At 34.2% G+C, this 23,550-nt stretch overlaps 1 protein-coding gene across 1 annotated transcript; it reads left to right on the top strand.

The window, feature by feature from the left end:
- Positions 1 to 225: 225 nt before the first annotated feature.
- Positions 226 to 15,897, top strand: LOC115447165 (synaptic vesicular amine transporter). The gene is made up of 13 exons (XM_037443735.1): positions 226 to 295; positions 3,705 to 3,862; positions 10,147 to 10,302; positions 10,745 to 10,877; positions 11,496 to 11,554; positions 12,101 to 12,222; positions 12,544 to 12,688; positions 13,183 to 13,284; positions 13,592 to 13,726; positions 13,799 to 13,890; positions 14,145 to 14,328; positions 14,428 to 14,561; positions 14,816 to 15,897. The coding sequence occupies exons 2-13, from the start codon at positions 3,730 to 3,732 to the stop codon at positions 14,879 to 14,881; spliced, it is 1,461 nt and encodes a 486-aa protein (XP_037299632.1). The 5' UTR covers positions 226 to 295; positions 3,705 to 3,729; the 3' UTR covers positions 14,882 to 15,897.
- The last annotated feature ends 7,653 nt before the right edge of the window (positions 15,898 to 23,550 follow it).

The raw sequence follows: 23,550 nt of genomic DNA, 5'->3' as shown, positions 1-23,550 counted from the left end.
ATGATATGTTGGCTGAAAACCAAAGAGGCAACGAATAATCTTACTTACACAGTAAGAAATAGAGTTGAAAATCGCTAAATGATCATCCCGTTGAGTGATAACAAACGGCTAATTTTACATGAGCTTCCCCATCTCTCTCGCTCCCAATTTATAACACTAATAGAAGGGCGTTGAGCGTATATATGAGGGATCAACGTTACGTGGACAGTTCCAGAACTAAGCTTTTGAATTTGGAATAGTGGTGGAGAAGTCAGTCGGTCCGCGGACCTCGTGCGGCGCGGACGTCTCGTACATAGTTAGTATATATATTTTTTTCTTAAACAAAATTAAACCAACGTATTATTTAACAGAAATGACTGATGAAGATATCCTGAATACATAGAGTGAGTAAATTTTGTCAAAGTTCATGTTTTGAATTTAAGACGTAGATGTTTTATACACACGCCTTTTATTCCCGAAGGGGTAGGTAGAGACGCAACTGGTGCACCCAATATCCTTCGTGTGTATTTCGTCCCATGATGTGATAGGGGGCGAGCCTATCTGATACTGAGTATAAAAACCCAATATCACTTTGTCCAATTTAGGCATCGAACCCGAGACCTTAGTACTGCGTCATACCACTATGCCACCAAGGTAGTCGTATATATTTGAGAACCGTTAAAAACATTGCATATTTTAAAATACATTATTATTATTTTAAAAGCTTTTATTGCCTCTACTTAGCTTTACCATTAAAGCTTAATATTAGAGTCATTACTACATAAATTTGATAACAATGAAGCCCAGAAGTTATCACGTAGTTTTGCTCATAATGATTATATTTAGGAGCTTTTGCAAATAAAAATATTTTTACTGAAAAGCTTTACATATTATATTATAGATTTTCGCGCTTAGGTGGTTTTGAAAAATAAAAATAATTTTATTGAAATCTTTACATACTATATTATAGCTTTTAGTTCGGTTCGGGCCGCGTGAGAAACTTTTTCCGGGATAAAAAGTATAGCATTCAGGGATAACGTAGCTTCCTATTAGTAAAAAAAAATCAAAATCGGTCTAGCAGTTCCTGAGATTAGCGCGGTCAAACAAACTCTTAAATTTTATATTAATATAGCTTTAAATATATCCTTCCTTTATTGCCAGTTTGGAAACTAATCTCCACTAGAGAACAGAGAAACTGTGGTAGTTAAAGCCGACACTATTGTAGCAACTATCTCGTAGTAATAGCCTACTTCCCTTTCCTAATTTATGTAAAATATAATTATCAGAAAGATTTGCAGTTAGCATGTATGCATATTAGTACTTATATGTTGTGTCGGGTTACATTTTGGAATATTTCACTGTTGGCCAATAAAAGACGAAATACTTAGTCTAACTGTTAAACAAAATATATTTTTAGTTATTTTTAGTGAAGCGCAAATCGTAATTTAATTCTTGTAATGGTCTATGTAATTTCTGTTTTATTATATTATGATTTCTCATGATTACGCGAATGTTAGATATTGAAATTAAATAATTTTTCGGATTTTAACGCGATTTTTATATTGTAATTTTGTCCTATCCTTTCGAAGACTTTACAGCCTTTATGGTCCCCTGGTAACCGACATTGTGTTATTTCAATATTGCAACAATAAAAATCATTCGATTTAGAAAACCTAGGCAATACAAGCTTTACAAAGTATTTTATGATTTATTTAAGTAAGAAACTACGCTATCGTTTCCAAAAATAGAAGACTTACTAAAAAAAAACATGTATTTTCATGGAACTTACATTATCTGATAGAAAAATATTACGATTTTTTAATTGTGTTTCGTATAAAAAGAATTTCTCATTTCATCCAGTTTATGAGATTAGCGCATTCAAACAAACAAATTCTTCAGCTTCATATAAAAGTATAGATATAAATTCTCATAAAATAAATATATAACGCGATGGAAACCAATTAAAAAGAATTTTTAATGTCATACCTTTCACATTTCTCTAAAATATAATAACAGCGGTTTCTTTTTCTGCAAGAAAGTAGCATTCCAGATTTTCATTTCTCAGTGGTCGATTTAATATTGTACAGCGTAGCTTCGTAGCATTGTCGTAGCGACGTAGCGGCTACTACGCTCGTAGCAAACTCAAGCGCTACGTAAATAAATTAACTGTAGTTCTCTGCTCTCCTAGTACCTATTTTTAATTTAAAAAAAAAATGTCGGAACATCTTTTTTATTCTCGTTGCGAGAAAATATAAAAAAAAATACATTTTTTTTTTATATCGACAAAATAAATGACGAAATTTGAACGAAAATGAAATTTAAAAAAAACATATTATTTTTATTTTATTTTCGTTCCTTCAATTACAAATAATATATAAAGTCCCGAATTTTTATTTTTAAAACAATATAAGTAGTACTTGTCCAACACGAACTTATTGCGATTAAAGAGCATTTCCGATGATTCCCCGCGGGAACTTACTGACTCAATAGAAACTGGATAAGTTAGGAATCGAGCACTTTTCATGCGATCCCGATTAATCCACGCTCGGTGCTAGGAACTAACGATTTCCCAGGGGAATCTTTAGAGGCAACAATTTTCGAGCCAGGGCTGAGCCAGCACAAGTTATAGCAGATTTCAGGCACAGACACAAATATTTATTTGTACTGTCTGGCGTCTGCAAATATTTGTTTCAGTCTAACAAGACCGAGTTTTATAGTTCACAAAAATTAGTTGCTGGTGGAAGGATATGGTATCCGCCAGATAGATCACCGTACATAGTGCACCCTCCATAGGAGCCCACGTAAGTTTGGCGCACTGACAAGCCACTGCCCAGCATTATTATCAATTCTAACGCGTTACAAATAAAGCCTACTTCCCTCAAGCGAATAACGGCAAGTACTGCCTGAATTAAAAATCTAGCCTTTCATTTTACTAACTAACTTACGTTGCAAACCAAGAAGGCGATCAGAATTTTAATTCATATTATATATATTTATATTATTATGAATCCTTCTGCTCATGATTGCGTTCTGAATTCGCTTACGCGCAAATCATTATGAAGTTTACACATCAAAATACATCTGGAATGTTCACACTACCTCATAAATTTCTTAAAATAATGTATTCCTTATTACATATTCTGTGCTTTATATACGATACGTTTCACAAGCATGTTACGCTGCAAAATTTAATCTTTAATGAAATTTTCTAGAGATGCAACGGACGCGCCGCCATTTCATGGGAAGTGAGTCGTTAGCGCGCTCACTCATTTCCGGGCCGCCATTTTGTGCACTCCACAGTATTGTGTGTAGTTTTAATTGGATTGTTTGGTACTTTAAAGTTCTTTTTAAATTACCATCAAAGAAAACAAAGATAATAAACTCATACAGCCATATCAGCAACTCTGCTCGTGGGCAATATGCAATAAACCTTCTCCGCAACATATTTTACGATTTCTATAGCCTCCATGTTTGGATCCTGATTTTTCCCTTGGGCCATCATTATAAGCTGATATTTGCATGTGGGTCGCCTTAAGTTAAGGCAATGTACACCCTAGGAATACCTACATATCAAAAGAAAAGGGACAGGGTTGTTTACTTTTCCCGAAATCACATCCACTTTTTTAGAATGCCTAGCTCACTGCGGCAATTTATTTATAGACAAATGTCTACACCGAGGATCTGATTCTACAGTGATACTGACTGACCGGTTACTTCGTCTCTAGGTTTTCCACCTTCTCCTAAGACACCATGGGCGTGGCATCTGATGGCTTCGGCAGCGGCTGGCGCGCCAAGATTGCCGCCTGCCGCGAGTCTAGGAAGCTGGTGCTGATCATCGTCGCCATCGCATTACTCCTGGACAACATGCTGCTCACCACTGTTGGTAAGTGAAAGAATTAAAAAAAAACACGCAAACACACAAAAAAGAAGTACCAGGTAATCAGAAATCTCCAAGAGACGTCTCATAAATGTTAAACAGAATAATCGAGTGTTCGAATTTTGAAATTCAATCAATGCGAAAAAGTAAATGAGACGTAAAATATAAGAAGTATTTAAAATAGAAAGATAAAGAAATGGTTATTTAAACACCGCGATAATTCCAGTAAAAGATATTGTTAAACCAGTACATATAAATGCAATCGGTTAAATAGCCAAAGTTAAAAATACCCGAAGTACGATTTTAGATATAATGTTCAACAAAGGAAATACGACACGGACATTTTTATATCTTTTTGAATATTCTTTAGAAGTTCAATGAATCGAGAATATTCCTCCTTTGGCATCCATATTGGAAAATCGGACATCCATCTATGTCTGCTGCCCTGGTGCTTTAAAAGTGAGGAAATATGATATTTAGTTTTAAAATTTCTATAGTAACTTTAAAAGCTAATTTTTTCGATAAAAGAAATCGATTAACAAATTATACCCCACCTAAAGTAAAAATAAACCAATGTTATTTTTAACTGGAATTGTATTTTATAATATGAATAACTTTTGATTAATAATTGAAAATCTTTTATGACTTTTTTACACCATTAGTCAGACTGTACAATCACTAATATTTTAAACTGCAAAACAAAATTCAGTTTAGATATAAAAAAATTAGGCTATAATTTTATATTGACATATTTATTCTATAACATAATATACACGTTTTTTTTATTATAAATAGTATAATACATTTAGTAAAATTAATAAATCATTTACTTATTTTCTAACATCACCTTGGTCGGTTGATTGGTACCCTTTTAGTATTAACTCCGCCTAATATGTTCTATGTTAGTGTATCAATAAAATAAATATTTTTTCCTAAACTTTATACATACACCAGGCTAATACTATATTTTGTTCATAAGTGAAACAATAATTCAAAAAATATTCAAAAAAATACTACTTTTTTTCTCAACAATATCTTGTTATTATCATTAAAAAGTACCAGGATCGCACACCCTAAAAGAGACTCATTCAAACACCAAACGACCAAGCACACTCAAAAAACATTAAAAATGCAAAGTCGCCAAGTGACCGCAGAAATTATGCGAAAAATCACTCCAGCAATATTTAAGGCCATTCAATTTACAACTAAAAGGATGAGAACGGGCGCTGCTTGAAATGGTAAAACGCTACTCCATCTTATGAATTGTAGATGAACCACTCCTGTGATTGGGTGCTGGCCACCTTACTTTGTGGCTTGAGTGGAAGAAAGGGCTCACTGATGTAGTTCCGATAAGTGCGTAATAAAATCGATCATTGTTAACGACGATTTTGTAATAAGTACCGAGCATAGACGTATTTTTTTAAAGAAATAATCTAGCTAGATTTAAAAAAAATTCAAGTAACCAAAATAATATTATATTTTTATTATTCTTGATTCATTTCGGAATCGAACCCGTAACCTTTCCCAATCGACTTCTGCTTACGAAGCCAAGTAGAAACCAAAAATATACGGTAAACAAACATAAATGAATTATGCAGTACCAGGGTAACAAAATGTTGTAGGAGTAAAATTTCAGCTGAAATCAAGTTATCAACACGAGTATGAATAGATAATTGCGTTAGTATCATAACGCTATCGCAGTACGGAGGGTAATAAAGGCGAAAACTACACGAAATGTGATTTGCGACTCTGACGAACTCGCTCTTGTAGGGTGGCGACAGTTATCGATATTAATACTAAAGTATCGACTTGGCAATGAAGACAGCAGATCATGGCAAGAAGCTATAAAATATAAACATCACTGGTAGTAGGTCTCTATGTGAGAATCCGACTGTGTAGGTACCACTGCAATGTCTATTTCTGCCGCCAAGCAACATTGTGTAGTCACGGTTATGTTCCGGTTTGAAGGACGTTGTAGCCAGTGTAACTGCTGGACATAATAAGACTTAACATCTCATGTCTCACGATAGCGGGTGCAGTGGAATACGAAAAAATACTATGTAATTCAAGGTGTTGGATGGTGTTTCTACTATTTGTCGTATCGCTTACCATCAAGCGAACGGCAAGCTCGTTTCGTCATTCTAAACAATAAAAAAAATTACCTCACTACATAATACTGGATTTTACTGCAGAGTAATTAAAATTCCTATTGGAGTTCGCTATCCAAACGACCGCCTATTTATTTTCCACCTCTGTACCCAACCTCTTCCATTTAAAGGTGTTGCATCACAATTATAGTTATTGTTGTGGACTGAATTTCCATAAAAACAGCATAATACATTACGTGAGTGTTTTAAAGTATTAGTCGAAATAGCTCCGGCCAGAAGCGTAGGTGACTGGGTTCAAAGATTTCATCCGCCTATGTACCAACTACCAACGTCATTGCTTCGTTTAGTGGCAAAATTACGATTTTAACAAAAAAAATATCGAAAGCATATAAGGTGCACCGTCACATCGTGGAAAAAAATGGTGTCAGTGCATACATTTAGCCACATTGAAATCCAATCCAATGTTTTGAGAATTTATATTTCATCGACAAGCACCCAACCCCATCACTAACAAGAAGCGGCGTCTTTGATGAGGCGGCTAACTGAGTTTCACTTTGATGTTGCCGACGGCGGGAAATTGGCCTCGCTTCCGGCCGGCTAAAAGCTTGCGACGTCCGCCCCTTGCAGCGAAAAATTCAAATCATTTTAAAGTAAAATTTAAAAGGGTTGCGGTCGCCTCCCTGGACGGCATGCCATGAAGTATCTTCCGTATGCGAGAAGCTATCTGGTCAGACACAACTGCATTGTATATAGTTATGTGCAAGTACTGTTATGTAATAAAATTATGCCAGCATATTGGAACCGGATATACACAGGCTGATCCCGGGACGTAACACACTTACGTGTGCCACTATGGCGGGTTTTAACACCTTGTGTATGGTGGTCGCTATCCGGACGGATATAAAATATATCCTACCACCAGCAAATATATAAAGTATATTATATAAGTAACTGAGACATCGATGCAAACAAAAAAAAATTACGTCCACATCTAATAAAGTGTATATATATTTTTTAATTTAATAAAAACCGTTATCAGCTATTCAATCGAATTCCATTTTCAAATTCATATCGGGCAATATCGACGTAATAGCTATGCGTGGAGTTTGAAAGCCAGTCCGGCTCGAAGGACCACTTGACACGGCCCTGTTACTGACATTTCATTTGCAGCCGCGTCGGCAATTATCGACTGCCGAGCTTTGCCGAATGAGAATAAATATGGCCGCCATAATTGATTAAATTTTTCTTGGGACGTTAATGATTTTTTGTGCCATCCTTAATGCTTGATATAGCATGTCCTATTAGTTTATTTATTTTTTTGGCTAGATATTACATCCGTCGAGATGTCATCGAACATTTTACTTTAACAAAATATAAACCACGTTGAAATAGGTACACACGCTTTTCATTCATCTCGCCCTAGTACTTACAGTAATAAAACTTTACGGTTGCACTAAAATGAAACATATGGTTCAAGGAATAAAAATTATATTACTCTTTTATGTTCCGTCGCACTTTATAATTATTTTAGAATATAATATGAAGTATAAGATTTTTAATATAGGACTGAAATCTACGGAAAAAATATTTAAACATTTTCGTTCTTTAAACCAAAAAATTAAATGCCATTCTTTTTTGTAAAGGGACATAATATTTTTTTTTTATACTTAAGCCGTAAAATATCTTATTGGAACCCATTAGAATCGTAGTTCGACTTTAAAACCAGTTCTGGAATCAGATTTAATCCGAGAAATGAGATTTCGTTTATTTTGAAATACCAATTTGAAAATGACGAATGCAAGCGTGCACAATTTTCTCTCGGGAATACAGTTTCAGAATTTAGCCGTAAATAAAAAAAAAACTAGGTGGATAATGTAAAGATGACGCTTCGGACGATCTCTACCACAGCACACCACCAAATCCAATGCAAAAACGTCACCTAAAACATCACAAGAAAGCTAAATTCGCGATTTATTTCGCGATATTGCTCTAATATACAATTAAACAAGGACTCATGTAACACCGTTTCTTAATGAAAAAAATATTTAAAAAATGGAAGCTCGTCGTAAATTACATTTAACTTGCTTTGTTCATAAAATTGTACAAAGCAGAGATCCCAAATACTTGTTTAAGGCGATACCTCAAGGTCCATTTTCATAAAAATTTAATATGACGAAATTTTAAAGGCAGAAATATCCATGATTATTAATTATTTTTACATTTTTCTTTTAACTGCGAGAACTAATCACTAACTAGACGTGAATTTAAATTCTTTACTTGCCAATACTTGTTTAGTTACCCAGATTAAAGCCGAAACAAAATGTATGTAAATGGACCTTGAGGTATCGCCTTAACAAGCTAGGATGGTTGCAAGATATCCACGAGAGGAATACACGGAGTAGAGAAGCAAACGATATGGTGATTCCACGACACAAGACAGCAGGCTATAAAGGTAGTTTCAAGTATGCGGCTTCTAAGATCTGGAACACCTTTCTTCACCTCTTCGCAAAAGGATGTCTCTGCATACTCTGAAAGAACATCTTCGGAGGGAATTTTTAAGCAATCAAAAATTACCTTGCCCAATGTAGTGACTCAACGGGTTATATGATTCTTTATTAATCGAAAAAAAAAACGGTTTCAATGTCATCTAAATACGTGTTCTGTATGTGATTATCTATTGTACCCATAATTATTAATGTTGCACTATTCCCAATATATGTATAATCTCTTTGTATGCTGTAGCTGACCGTACACTCAAAAAGATTTGTTGTGCTTTAATAACAGTGGGGTTCAGCTGAAAATCAGTGCTGTTTTGCAGCGTATACTGAGCTGGTATCCCTTCTACCACACATCGTGCAAGCAATCAGTTTTGTGCCTGGTATTGTTAACTGTGTGTGTGTTTGTGTTTTTTTTTTCTTTTATACTTTTTTTGTTGTATTTATGTGTGTGTAGAGAAATAAATGGTTTAAATTTAGTTTTCTTGGACGACATAATTATTCTAGTTATTTTAGTTTTAAAGCCAAACTACTGAAGCGATTTCGAAAAAAAATCTATTGAACCAATCTGGAGGTATATTCTTTCAAATAAAAAAAAATCCAAATCGGTTCATAAATGAGCGAGTTCTGAGGTAACAAACATACAAAACAAATAAAAACATTCACGTCGAATTGATAACCTTCTCCTTTTTTTGAAGTCGGTTAAAAAGAAGTAAAACTACTAAGAAGTAAGATAAGCTATTGACAAATTTTACCACGCATGTCATATTCCTAATATCATGTACACGAGTATGAAATCTTCACAAATCTTCGACCAGCGATTTATCCATTTTATATATATGGACCCGCATCGCGCTCCGTTATGATAAGAATACATTTATGAGCAAGGAAATGGAACTATGAAATGGTACTGAGTTTATAGCTGGATAGATAGGTCTTTATTAAATCTGTTGGAGCGATGGAATTTTATACAGTGATTTACGAATGGAACTCTACTCATCTGTTATATATGTCTACACTATATATATTATGATACAATAATAATATCAGCCCTGTATTATATACTGTCCCACTGCTATGCTCGGGCCTCCTCTACTACTAAGAGAAATTAACCCTTAGAACACCACGCTCGCCTAGTGCGGATTGGCAGACTTCACACACCTTCATAATTCCTATAGAGAACATCTCAGGTATGAAGATTTCCTTCACCATTAAAGCAAGCGATAATTCTCAAAGAATATACACATAACTTTAGAAAAGTCAAAGGTGTGCTTGGGTTTTGAACCTACAGACATTCGTCTTGGCAGTCCATTCCGCTCCCAACTAGGCTATCTTTCTAATGAATTAAATAGATGTTGCCTTCCAAATACTAGAAGTTACAAATATCTTCTACTGCGATATCTCATTTTAAATATTTAACTCGCTCAACACTTTCTGCTAGATTTTGGTTAGAAGATGGTACACATTTTACTATTGCACGCTATTAAAACTTCGCAAGACTTGTAACCAAACGCAAAATTCAGCATCAAAATATAAATCATGACGTTTCGTGTTGTGAGGGAGATTAATGATTTATATTTAATTAAACGGCTGAGAATCTGGTTTTTTTATTGCATAAAATGAGACAAGCCATCATCATGAAATCATATGTACTAGGAAATCATAACCGCAAGGCGTTTGTTATCAGTGCCGATAATCCCGGAGTTCCTGTACGACATCCGGCACCCAGACGCGCCCCTATCGGTCTCGTTGGAGGACATCACGACCACCCCGCCCCCTCCAACCCCCTACTGCCCTTGTCTCGAACGGAACACCACGCTGGTCATCGAAAATGTTACGCATAGTAAGTACATTTTTAATATTTTTCTGTGGTACCGAGACTTACTCGTGGATCTTACCACGTCAAAATAAATGGTTTGAAAACAAATAATAATTATAATGACTTGAACGAAAGCACCCGTAATTTTTTCTCATAAAAGTTCTAAAGATAAAATTTTCGAAAATCTACAAAGTTTTAAATTTTTTACCAACGTGGTAGGTGTTAGTGTCCATGAAATATAGGTAAACATAATAAACACGTCTCTGTGACGTCACACCTTTGACAAAGCAGGCATACGAGATAACATATTGTCACTACGCTCCTAGTCCCCTTTATACTCATTATTGTAAAATCATTTTTTGAACCAATTCATCTTTCTGTTCTCCTAGTAGAGTTTCTTAGACTTTCATGTAGTTTTCCTTTGTACAAAACAATAATTAAAGGTAAAAAATTCTGTTACTTACAGTCAACATCACAGCTGAGAAGGAGGCACGGCACCAGGAGCTGATCCACGAGACGGTGGCGGTGGGCGTCATGTTCGCCAGCAAAGCCATAGTGCAGCTAATGGCGAACCCCTTCGTCGGACCGCTAACTCACAAGTAAGGGTTTTAACTGTAGAGGTACACAATAAAGAATTAAACTTGTTATGGAACGCTCATAGAGATTCCTTCTTCGTTGCAATAGAATGACATGACTAGCAAGTCTGGTGGTACGCAAAACGACCGCTTATAAAAAGTAACAACATCATCATCCAAAACTTTGAATTATAAATTACGAAAGCACTCCACTGGTTCGTCACCCTGAGATATAAGATGTTTAAGTTCCTCCACCCTCGCAGTACGTTTCTGTCAAACCAATAAGTTTTTTAAAGATTTTGTGGTACAAATTGTGGTTGAGAAGTACTTTATTTTTAAAACAGAAAGCCGACAAATCAATAAATAAACATGCAGCGTGATTACCATCGCCAAATGACCAACAGCACAATGGTAAATGGCAGGTCTTATAGTAAAGGTATTGGGAATTTAAAGACATTGACAAAACTTCGTGTATATTCACTTGCAAGAATTTCTTACAACCTATCAGGAAAGAGTAGATAGTAGATACTTCAGTTTACAAAAATTTCTAGGTTAGTGCTATTAATATAAAATTTAAAAAAGAAACTAAACTTGGACGTTAATTTCTTGTGAACAACTTCTAGATTTTATCGTATTTTCCAGAATCGGCTACAGCGTCCCTATGTTCACTGGATTCATATTGATGTTCCTGTCTACGCTCAGTAAGTATTGGTTTACCATTTTCTACTCCGAAGAATGATTAGGACAGTATTTTGATTGTATTATACAGGGTCATTTGGCATGAAAACTATACTTTATTATTATTCCAAACTTTGTAAAATAAAAAAGAGATTTTATTTAAGATAATTCTTCGGAGCGGCAACATCACACTTTCAGTTAAAAATACACTTAAGTACACCATATTCGCACTGAATTACAAAAGGATAAAAAATCAGAAAAATAATTATGCTGAAAATATTTGTTATACTTAATACAATTTTTGCAGAAGTAGAGACGAATGTGTGCTTTCATTTAGTAATGCAACGTAAAAATGATCTTGTATAACAAAAAAACTAGTCTATATTCAACATATGGATGTAATACTTCCATAGATTTTAAGATTTGAATAAACATGATTTTCCAACGTTTGTCTCAAAGCAAAAACTTTATCCGTAATGTTTCACTTCACATATGCCTCAGTGGCACAGAAAGTTTTAAATGAATGACTTGTAATATGATTAATTTAATAAAATTCCTGTTCTTTCCAGTTTTTGCATTTGGAAGGTCGTATAGTGTGTTGTTCGTCGCGCGGGCTCTGCAGGGAATCGGTTCCTCCTGTTCTTCCGTGTCTGGTATGGGCATGTTGGCAGAGAGATATCCTGATGATAAGGTAAATAAAACTTTTGACAATGCCTTTTGAAAGTGGTTTTCGATGATTATTTAAGACAAATTTGTGATTGGATTTTAGAAACAATGTAAATCTAGTGATCAATGTAATTTACAAAACAACACTGGCATGATTTTTTAATAAATAAGGAAAATACTCCAAAAATATATTTTTCAATATTAGAATATGATAATTATACCTACCCTAAAGTACCAGTGTATCATAAAAACCTAGGAGGTTATTAACACCAATTTGACCAAACATTCAAACTCCCAAGTGGTACTAGGACAACATAAACTACACGAAGTAATTTGTTTATAACAGGAACGAGGCAACGCTATGGGAATCGCTTTAGGAGGTCTCGCCCTCGGAGTACTCATTGGCCCTCCATTTGGAGGACTTATGTACGAATTTGTTGGCAAAACTGCCCCGTTCCTGATGCTGTCTGCACTAGCCCTTGGAGATGGATGTAAGTTTTCTAACTTTCTTGCTTCAAGAACCATAAGATTAAGGACAATTATTCTTTAAAGCAACGAGGAAAATAACTAATTTTATTTATTGTTTGAATGCGGAGAAGAGCTTGCCGTTCGCCTGATGGTAAGTGATACGACCGCCCATAAACAGTATAAACACCATTCAACACCTCGAAATACAAAGTATTGTTTGGTATTCCACTGCGCTCGCCATCCTGAGATATGAGATGTTAAGACTTATTATGTCCAGTAGTTACACTGGCTACAATGTCCTTCAAACCTGAACACAACAGTGACTACATACTACTGCTTAACGGCATAAATAGACATTGCGGAGGTACCTATCCAGGTGGATTCTCACATATGAGAGACCTACCACCAGTATTTGACGAGACATGTTATTAGACCACGTCGACTGTCAGACTACAAACTCGTACGACTGTCACCAAACTTGATTTATTTTATGAGCCGCATTATGTTTCCTTTGCAGTACTTCAGCTGATGATCCTGCAGCCAGGCGTGGTGCGACAAGAGACGGAACCGCCTTCACTGCGTGACCTGGTCACTGATCCCTACATCCTCATTGCTGCTGGTAAGCCCAGTTTTCCTCTATTAGTAACAACTAGAAAGTATCACCTAGATCTTCACTACTCCTGGGCCTCCCCTATTTTCTCTATTAGAAGCGATCTGCATCCAGCCACATCCTTCGACTTTTATTAAGTCACTGTCCACCTCGTGGGTAGACGTCTGACGCAATACGCTTAGAATGTAAAAAAAAACGTGAGAATGATAATCTGAGTACGTCAGTGATATTTAAACTTCCTCGGAGGCGGTGCTTCTTTTGAATTTAAGGCAATATTTAAACAAACTGCTGATCTCTCTTCGTATGGAATTTCCAGGAGCCATCACATTTGCCAACGTTGGCATCGCGATGTTGGAGCCAAGCTTACCGATCTGGATGGCAGACACCATGGAAGCTCGGAGGTGGCAGCAGGGCGTCGCATTCTTACCCGCTAGTATTTGCTACTTAATCGGTAAGGAAATGTTTTCAAATTGAAGTTCCATCTACCTGGTCAACACAGCTAAACACTTTCGCTTGTTCTCAGGAACCAATTTGTTTGGACCCCTCGGCCACAAAATGGGACGTTGGTTAGCAGCCTGCTCTGGACTGGTCATAATTGGCTTGTGTTTGATCTTGGTAAACAAATTATGAATATTCCTCTCATATTTTGAATACGTAAAATACACTTCTTTGAAAAATTACTTCCTTTTTTTAGTTACCAGATAACTAACGATAGATTACATTGTTTTATTATCAAAGTAACCAGGGCAACAGAAGTTTACAAGACATTTCCCTAGAATACAGAAAAAAATTAATGATCCTCAAATAGCATATCTTTTTCAACGACATTTTGTCAGCTCCTAAATTACATATTTTCCTGGTACCTGCAGATCCCAATGGCTCGCAAGCTAGAGCACCTGATCATCCCTAACGCTGGCCTAGGCTTTGCTATCGGGATGGTAGACTCCTCCATGATGCCTGAACTTGGTTTCCTGGTTGACATCCGCCACGCTGCTGTATACGGATCCGTCTACGCTATTGGAGACACTGCTTTTTGCCTGGGGTATGCTATTGGTAAGTATGGAGATTAAAGAAGCCAAAAAAATATTTTTCAATCTCCAAAAAGGTCTTAAAGTTTTAATTTCAATCATTAAATCTGATGAACTTCTGCAGGTCCCGCGTTCTCTGGCGCCCTGGTCAACAGCATTGGCTTCGAATGGATGTTGGTCATCATCGCTATCCTGAACTTCGCATATGCGCCATTCTTAGTGCTGCTGCGGTCCCCACCGGCCAGAGATGAGAAACAGGTAATACTTCAAATGGCACATTCATTTGACCACAGATAATATTACTGACTTGTCATTATGATGTCTAAGAATGTTTTCAGAGATTTTATATTTTATGTACACCACATTGGACATAGGCGCTCTTTTCTGTAACTATAAATGCATAAGATATTCCAAAAGTCTTCTAGATTTTGTTTAATGACTACACAAAAGTCTGTGTAGTCATTTAACTCGCTCAAAAAGGAGTTTTAGCAATTTTGTATTTCTAATTACAGAGCCTGATAGAAAGCGACAAAGCCTCAGTGCGCTACGTGAGATACCAAAACGACGAAGAAGAATAAATTTCCCGCCATTTTGAATCGTCCGCCATGTTTTTCGTGGCGCCATATTGGCAGATTTTGGAGCGATAGCCGATGTGAGGTTAAATATTTAAGGTTATTCCAAAAAAAAAAAATAGGCAAACTAAATAAGCATTATATAAAGGGGTTTGCTTAAGACGTCTTAGGAGCAACGCTGTTTTTTGGCAAATTAAGAAAATCACAAAAAAAATGTTCTAGTCAAGACCAATTCTATATATTATTATTGTGATATAATATCAGAATAACTTATCATTTAACCTAGATGACATATTTTATAGTAGAAACCCAATATTTATAGCCTTTTTAAAATATATTTTAGATATATTAGTGTTTATCGAATTATACATTGGAATTATTTAAATAACCCCTAGTCTACATACAGTTTCAAAATTGTTAAACCAGAAATATATAAGGCAATCTAGTAAACATACCAGTATACTATTCAATATTCTAGTATAGTATACTATTCGATATTCTATGTACTTATGATTGCCCGGGTACTAGTATATTAAAAATCACAAATATGACAGGGTGCCCTATTTCATCTACTAAGGCATATCCATCTTTTTGCAATTACTGGCGTTCTTATTGAAGGACTGCTTTGGTGGTCATATAGGTACAAGTGTCAAAAAATCGCCTATACCTATACCGCTTATAAAGCTATCCTTCGATTATAATGCTCGTAATTTTAAACGGATTCGCCCCCGTTGACGGAATAGGGCCCTCTGACATATACTAAAGAGGAGACTAAATTCAGCAGAGATGTACTATACATATAAAAGCAAATTTGGATGAACTTTCTTTATGTTAAGACGAGAATAAAAACAATGTCTTCTTTAGCATCATTTTTAAGGACTCAAAATGCAATGATACTATGTGACCTTTGCTATATAAACCTAATGATTTAATTTAATAATTTTCTTTACATATATCAATGACCAAACGAAATATTTAATCATTCTTATATTCTTCTAAAAATGTTCAAACAAAATCTACCGTTTAGTCAGGGTGTGTTTAGCAAACAAACGTATAATCTATATTTTAATAAATAATATATAATAAATATATGTATACTGTTTATTATACGCTTTAAGGGTAAGACTAGATTAGTATTTTTGGCTAAAAAAATATCTAAGTTATCTATGGTCACACATAACGCGGATAGCAAGTTTTACAATTTTGCATTTTTTGGATTCCATATAACATAACCTAAAACATATTTTGTAGGAAGAAAAATATCTTCTTCCGCTAATAAAAAAATGAATACATATTATATTAGTACTGGCATTCGATCGAAATATTTAAATCGTATTGATTTGCCTCATTATGGACAATAAATAAAATGGAAATATACAACTTTAACAATAATTAGGATTTGAAAATATTTGTTATAATTAATTTCAATATACGAAAAAAATATGTTTATTCGTTTCTAATTGGCCAAAATATATTAAAAAGTCCATCACATTACCCGCTGCCAAATATTGCGCTTTTGCAAATAATGTGATTAGTTCGCATATGTGACTTTGACAATATTTTTTCTTGTGTATATTATAAAACTTAAGACAATAAATTTAGTAAGGGCGAATATAGCTTCAGAACAATCATTTCATCATATTTGCTTAAAAAAAAGAAATGATGACCAATTGTCTCTTATTATCTTATCCTTCCCAATAAAAAAGAAAAATTAAGAAAAAAAAGGCTTGTCATTAAAAAATAAAAATAATTATCTCTTATCATCAATTCACTTTTTTCAAATCAATATCATATTGATATTCTGCATTGCAAAACTCTATTTTACATGCCCTTTAGCCCTGGCTTAAATAAACGACAATAATTTATATCCCACGTGTTAGGTACGCACTCTTTGGAATTATTTTTGGATATGGACCAAAAATTACGTATTTTATCATTTTAAACGACAAATAATCTTTGAGCTTATTTTTAGTATTAAGTATATTTAAGGTAACATTTTAAAACAGTTGTAGCAGACCGGCGTGTTTTTAACCGCGGTGTTGACACGCCCACGTTGGCGGTTTTTTAATTACCAAATATGAACGTTTACTTTTATATAATATACGCTTTGTATAGACGATTTTGAAGTAGGGCTCTTTTAATATTAGTAACAAGTACCTATATGTAAGATGCTATGATATACAATCGATATTAAAATAACTTCATAATTAAAATTAGGTATACCATTTGTAGTTGAATTAATACCAATATGTATAATCAATAAATTGTTTAACGTTTTCAAAGATGTATTTAGATATGTACTCCATTCTTACATATATACTCATATCATATATGCTGAATTTCAGTGAAATATTTAATGTATTCAATATCTTTCATAATTCTATTTTCAACTAAACAAATCATCGTAATGCGTACAATTTTTCTTGACGGTGCCAGCTTATGCCACCTAAAACTGTCAACTCAGACCTACCAGAGTACCTATCTAGTACACAATAGACCTCAGACACAGACTAAATTTGAAAATCGGCAATAGAAACTGGCCTTATATAGTGAATTCGTAAACATTACACTTTGCTCTCAGTGAGATAGGGCCGTCTGCATCCTCACTTCTTATGTTAGTTGCATCTAACGCATTCTATCTAGGATTTGGGATTAAGTTTGAGGAGATTCCGAATTAAAACAGAGAATAAATATGTCATCTTAGGATCCATCATTTATAACAATAGAATTCTCACATAATTACTGTCTAGGTATTGATATTCTATTTGATATCTTATACCGCATATACCATCTATGGCTGACAATAAGAAGTTAGGAATTAAGTTCTTTGGCACCTATTACGAACTATTTCTGTATGGCTGCGGAAATAATTTGTATGAAAAATTAAGAAAAATTGACGTTTTCTAATCTAATTGCTTCTACTTAAATTTCCAGATTGAAATCTTCAAATGTCAGTTATATTATGTCTTATTAACTTATCCTTATAATATTCTCTATTCTTAATCTTTAAAATTTACTAATTGCACCTCAAAAAAAAGCATTCAAACTTTAAATAAAGAAGTCACGACGCCCCTGTGACAATGTGCAATTTATACTAAAATTTCCAAGATTTTCAATTTAATTAAATGCTGCCTATATATAATTCTCTCTTTTCTATCGCCTTGTAATATTTCTTGCCACGTACTTTTGAGCTATTCTAACATATTTAATCACTTGAAGATTAATATTCAGTATTCTCAGAATAAAAATATTTAATCACATATTCTTCCATTGTTAGGCGTTATTGTAGCATATGATATATTAGTATACGTAAATATACATAAGTCGTGTTATTAATATAGATATCTGAATCACATCTACATAAATACAACCACGACCACTAACAAACAAACAACCAATAAATAATAATTTATGTAGTATATTTTTAAATGGTGCACGTTTTAACCTTGTGTAATTATTAATTAAAAAGCAATATATAAAAAATAGAGCGTAAATTATGCTGTCTGTATATGCTTTCAAGTAAATAAATATAGAAAAACATATTTGTGTATGTATACAGTATTCGTGTTCATATTTGGTAAAAATTAGCGACATAGGAAGCAGCCAGTGTTTTTTAAAAACCGAGCGTTTTTTTCCCCGGTCGTTTGTGTAGTTTTTTTTTAATATAACATTATTTATAATTACGTGTAACGTCATATTTTTATGATTAATAAAAAATAGCATTTTTAAAAAGAATTTTACATACTTTTAGTCTACTACAAATTAAAGAAAAAAATATTTCAAAATTGTTATTTCAACACATCGTCTTAGTAGCATTAGATTAGATATTAGACGCTTGACCGATTTCCAATAAAATTTACTTTGATATACTTATTTCATCATAATGTCAATGTGTACAAGACGAGCAAAATAAAAAAAAACTGCTATTAACTAGAAGCTTCTAAACCTCTTAATAATTTCGTATTGCAATACTGAAAAAATTGTTATAATTATTAAGAGACTAACATTTCTTTAATTTTTATTTATAAATAAAGAAATGTGTATTATTTTACACTGTACTCAAAATAGCTGGATTTGGGTCCCTTACGTATTTAATTTTGTAATCTTAACATTGTATCAATAAGTGATTTTATTGTAAAAATTATAAATATTCTTTGAATGTAAAATAACTTTAAAACCTCATAGTTCATAATGATGTATATAAGTAGCTTAGGTTTGTAAGACGCAAACTGTGCGTAATTTTATGGAAATATATCTTCTTATATAACGTTCTTCTATAATAAGTATTAATAAACTTGTAGCAACATTAATATTATACAAACTCTGACGTATCGCAAAATAATAAGTCAGGGCGTCTTATTACGTCTGCAAGGGCAAACCCGTTATTGCAATTACGAGCGATCTAATCCAATGACATCTTTGAATGTCATAAAGGTAAAAGAGTAAAAAAAATCCCTATATACGGCTATGAATACTGTCTTTCGATTAGAAAGCCCGTAATTGTAATAAGATTGATTTGCCCCCGTAGGCGGAATAGAGACCCGTTACTTTATCTTTATACGCTCTTAATAGAAATGACGGGAAATTCTGACGACAAATTCTAATGCTATACTTTACTTGTTAGTGTGAACGCGTTAAATACTTCGTATCGTTCTATCGAGCATGTCTGCCGGGAGTACGATCTCTATCGCTATATCGAACTTATAAGCGACCAATCGACGATACTTGACGTGTATTGACGTATATTCTTGACTATTATAGTTGATATCAAAATCTTCATTGTTATCAATGCAAAACAATTAAATATTATATAACATTCAAAATAAGTAGATATCTTTGCCATTACTTGGATTCTCTTCCAATAGCTTATGGTTAGACTGGTAGATATCTTGAGAAGTCGTTTACTTTCCGTATGATAGCTCATTTGATATCATTGTATCATGTATTAGCAGTGGGTGCTACATACAAACGCAAAGCAATATTAAGTTTGCATTAAATATTATAAACTAATTAAAACAAGTACCTACATCCATACTGAAAATAAGTATTTTTAGAAAATCATTAAATCGTCACAGGGGCGTTGAATAAGCAATTTATAAAATCTTTTGTCAAAATTCATGCCTGTATTAGATGTTCATATTTAGCTTTTGACTTTCGCTTTCACACAACACCGACGGATCATTTTTTTAATATGACAACATTTGTAAGCCTGGTAAGGGTCAGCTTATACTAATACACTGGCTTTTTGGGTGAGCGCTTTAGAGGCTCGCAACCCTTGATCACATTTAAAAAATCTTTAAAATTTTTCATGTCTACATTCTTTAGATGAATTATCTATACTCACTAAATAATATATAAACTATTTATCGTGTTGGACGGTCAGTTAATTCGCGGGTGTTAGGTAAAAATGAATTTAAAGTCTTCATTAAGTTACGAAAATTATGCTAGTCAAACATATCGTAAATATTACATTAATAAACCAATTAGAACGAAAAATCATCCCATAGAATGAACTAAGACATTTCTAATTATAATAACAAATGATGTCTCCGAAGTAACGTCTATTAAAGAGAATTATTTTTTTTTAAAACAAACTGGATTCGTGTTTCCAAGAAACTAGATGCTTTTCACTGATGGTAGAATATATTTTATATCTGTCCGGTGTTAAAACCCGCCATAATGGCACACGTAAGTATGTTCCGGGATCAGCCTGTGTACATCCGCTTCCAACAGGCCGGCATAATTGTGTCGATTGATCATCTCTCGTCAGTCGACATACTATTGGACCCCACTTTACTTCAGGTGCAGTGGGGTTACTTTGTCGTGTATAAAAAAAGATAGTTTGAATAGACACCAAGCCGTCATACAAGTTCGTACATATCTCAAAACTTATAAATAACTTTTTAACTTACCTTAGATATTTTAAACCTTCTTTCGAAATAACTGACTGAAACTTTTACCTCGATTCTCTTCGCAAATCTCATTGTATCGCTTAAACACTATATCATATATTACTTCTAGATATAAACATATATTATAAAATGTATATTAGAACAATATACAAAGAAATGACGCGTGTACTGCAATAAATTGTATTAGAAAATATTTAAACCATTTAGTATGTAATTTCGCTCGCGTTCCATCTAACGTACCTAATATTAGTATTTTAGTATATAACTATCCTCATTAGTAGAGAAGGATATGAGCTATATGTTAGTGAAAATATTATGAATATCGGTCCAGTAGTTTTTGAGTTATGTTAAGTCAAAATATTTATCTGCTACACTAATTGCGGTTATGGATATAGTCAATGTATATATGCATTTATCTATGTTAACTTGTCATCTAGGTATATTTATTCATCATGTAATATTATAATAAATAATAAGAAATATTTCCAAATTCCATTGCTAGATGGAAATGCATTGTAGTGTGATCTGAACATATTGTTTTACCTGATTGCGAAAAAGTAATGTTTTGAGTGTATTATTGATATTATTTGTGGTTATACATATCTGCTTTAAGAATGTAAATTATTGTATGTTTTAATAAAATGTGGGTGTATGAACTGATGTGCTCGTTTCATTTATATAAGGCATCCAACCAACTACAATATAAAGCTGGTAAAATTATCTTTTACATGGTTTTGTCTTTCATTGTTTTTTATTATTTAAAAAAATGTAAAGGAATTTTATCCAGTTTGAATCAAAATTCACTATAAAATTTTCATTATTTCACGTGCTACAAAGGCTATATGAGTTAAACTTATTGTAAAACTTATAAACCTCTATTGCCCTACCAAGGAAAACACACTAAAAATGTAACTACTGGACATATTAAGACTTATGTCATCTCATGTCTTAGGATCTACATCTCATGTCTCAGGATGTCGAGCGCAGTGGAATACCAAACAATACTTTATAATTCAAGATGTTGGATGATGTTTCTACTGTTTATGGGCGGTCGTATCGTTTACCATCAGGCGAACGGCAAGCTCGACTCGTCATTCAAAGCAATAAAAATAAAACACAGAAGTAGTAAGATTTATACTTTCATAGACAATAAGGCCCCTGAGTTTACAGCTGATTTAGAAAAGTGACCTTCAGAACAAGCCACTATGACGTATTCTTCATCATGTGTATGGTCGTTATCAATGAAAAAATATGCGGATATCCTTCATATTCAAAAAAAATAAAATAAAATACTTTATTTATCACGTAGGCGAACAAAGTTGCACTTATGATACGTCAAAACAAAGAATAAGAATAATTAATATTATTTCTAAACAACTATTAAAATTACTTATATAACTATGGACATTTTAAATTAGGGATAAAATTTATAATAAACACATGGTACAAACCGAAGTAACCAGGTCGGGCTGGCAAGTAGGGGGAAGTAGAAGGCTAACGCGTCGCGATCCTCACCGGCGAGGACATGAGCCCTAACCTAGCTAACCTACCAGCCTTTCACTAGCTACCTAAGCGATGACTACCCGAAGAAGAAAGGCAGAAAAAACTCCGGGCTTTCTTTTTTGTCATCAAATGTTCAGTACATCATGCAAGTCGTAACTACTGCGGTATGATGACGTATTAACACAAAAAGGCCACATTAACAACTTATGTCTTCCTGATAATCCATTTCTTACGGAAAAGTAACTTCACTGCTCCTGATGGTAAGTGGAGTGGGGTCCAATAGAATGTCGACTGACGAGAGATGATTACTCCTCGACAGTCGACACAATAGGGTACCGGACTCATTTTTGTTCGTTACTATTATCAAATATTTACATAATATAAAATATAACACAGAAGGAATTATTAAAATCCGGTAAAAAATCAACAAGTTATAAGTCTTTGAATTTCGGTGGAAGGGGTAATTAACAAGAAATACAAAAGAGACGAAATATCCACATGTGACGTCATCGGGAATTACGACGCGTGCGAAAAAAAGAGATGAAGCGATGTCCCCACATCGCGCCCACTTCTGCGCGTTACAATATTTTAAATATGAATTACTCGCTCATTTTTTAACCAATTGTTATGCAGTTTTCGCAGGAGTGCTTCTTTTTCGTATTATTAACCATTACGTATAGAATAATGTACAAATCAAGCATAGGCCGGTCCCCTATTATGCCGGTCTGTTGGAACTAATTTACACAGACTGATCTCGGAACGCGACACACTTACGTGGGCCACTATGGCGGGTTTTAATACCTTGTGTACGGTGGTCGCTATCCGTGCGGATATAAAATATATCCTACCACCAGCAGTATCTTACGAGAAATAAATACATAACATCACGCATTTATCCCCGAAGGGGTATGCAGAGGCGCAACTAGGGCCACCCACTTTTCGCCAAGTATGTTCCGTCCCATGATGGGGGCGAGCCTATCGCCATATCGGGCACAAATTCCAGACTCCGGGCTGATACTGAGCAGGAAAACCCAAATATCACTTTGCCCGACCCGGGATTCGAACCCAGGACCTCAGAGCGCTATTGTACCGGGCATGCAATACAACTACGCCACCGAGGCAGTCGAGTTACGAGAATTAACAGTATGAATAAAGAAATAACAATAATCCCTTTTTATAAGAACAATGGCACACCCATACATTAAATACTTCGACATTTTATCGGGCGACCACTCCATTATCTAGTGCGGGCGATAATTA

This window comes from Manduca sexta, chromosome 26 (assembly GCF_014839805.1).
Source record: "Manduca sexta isolate Smith_Timp_Sample1 chromosome 26, JHU_Msex_v1.0, whole genome shotgun sequence".
Lineage (NCBI taxonomy): Eukaryota > Metazoa > Arthropoda > Insecta > Lepidoptera > Sphingidae > Manduca > Manduca sexta.
The sequence above is the reverse complement of the archived record's forward strand: the minus strand, read 5'-3'. Positions and strand labels throughout refer to the sequence as shown.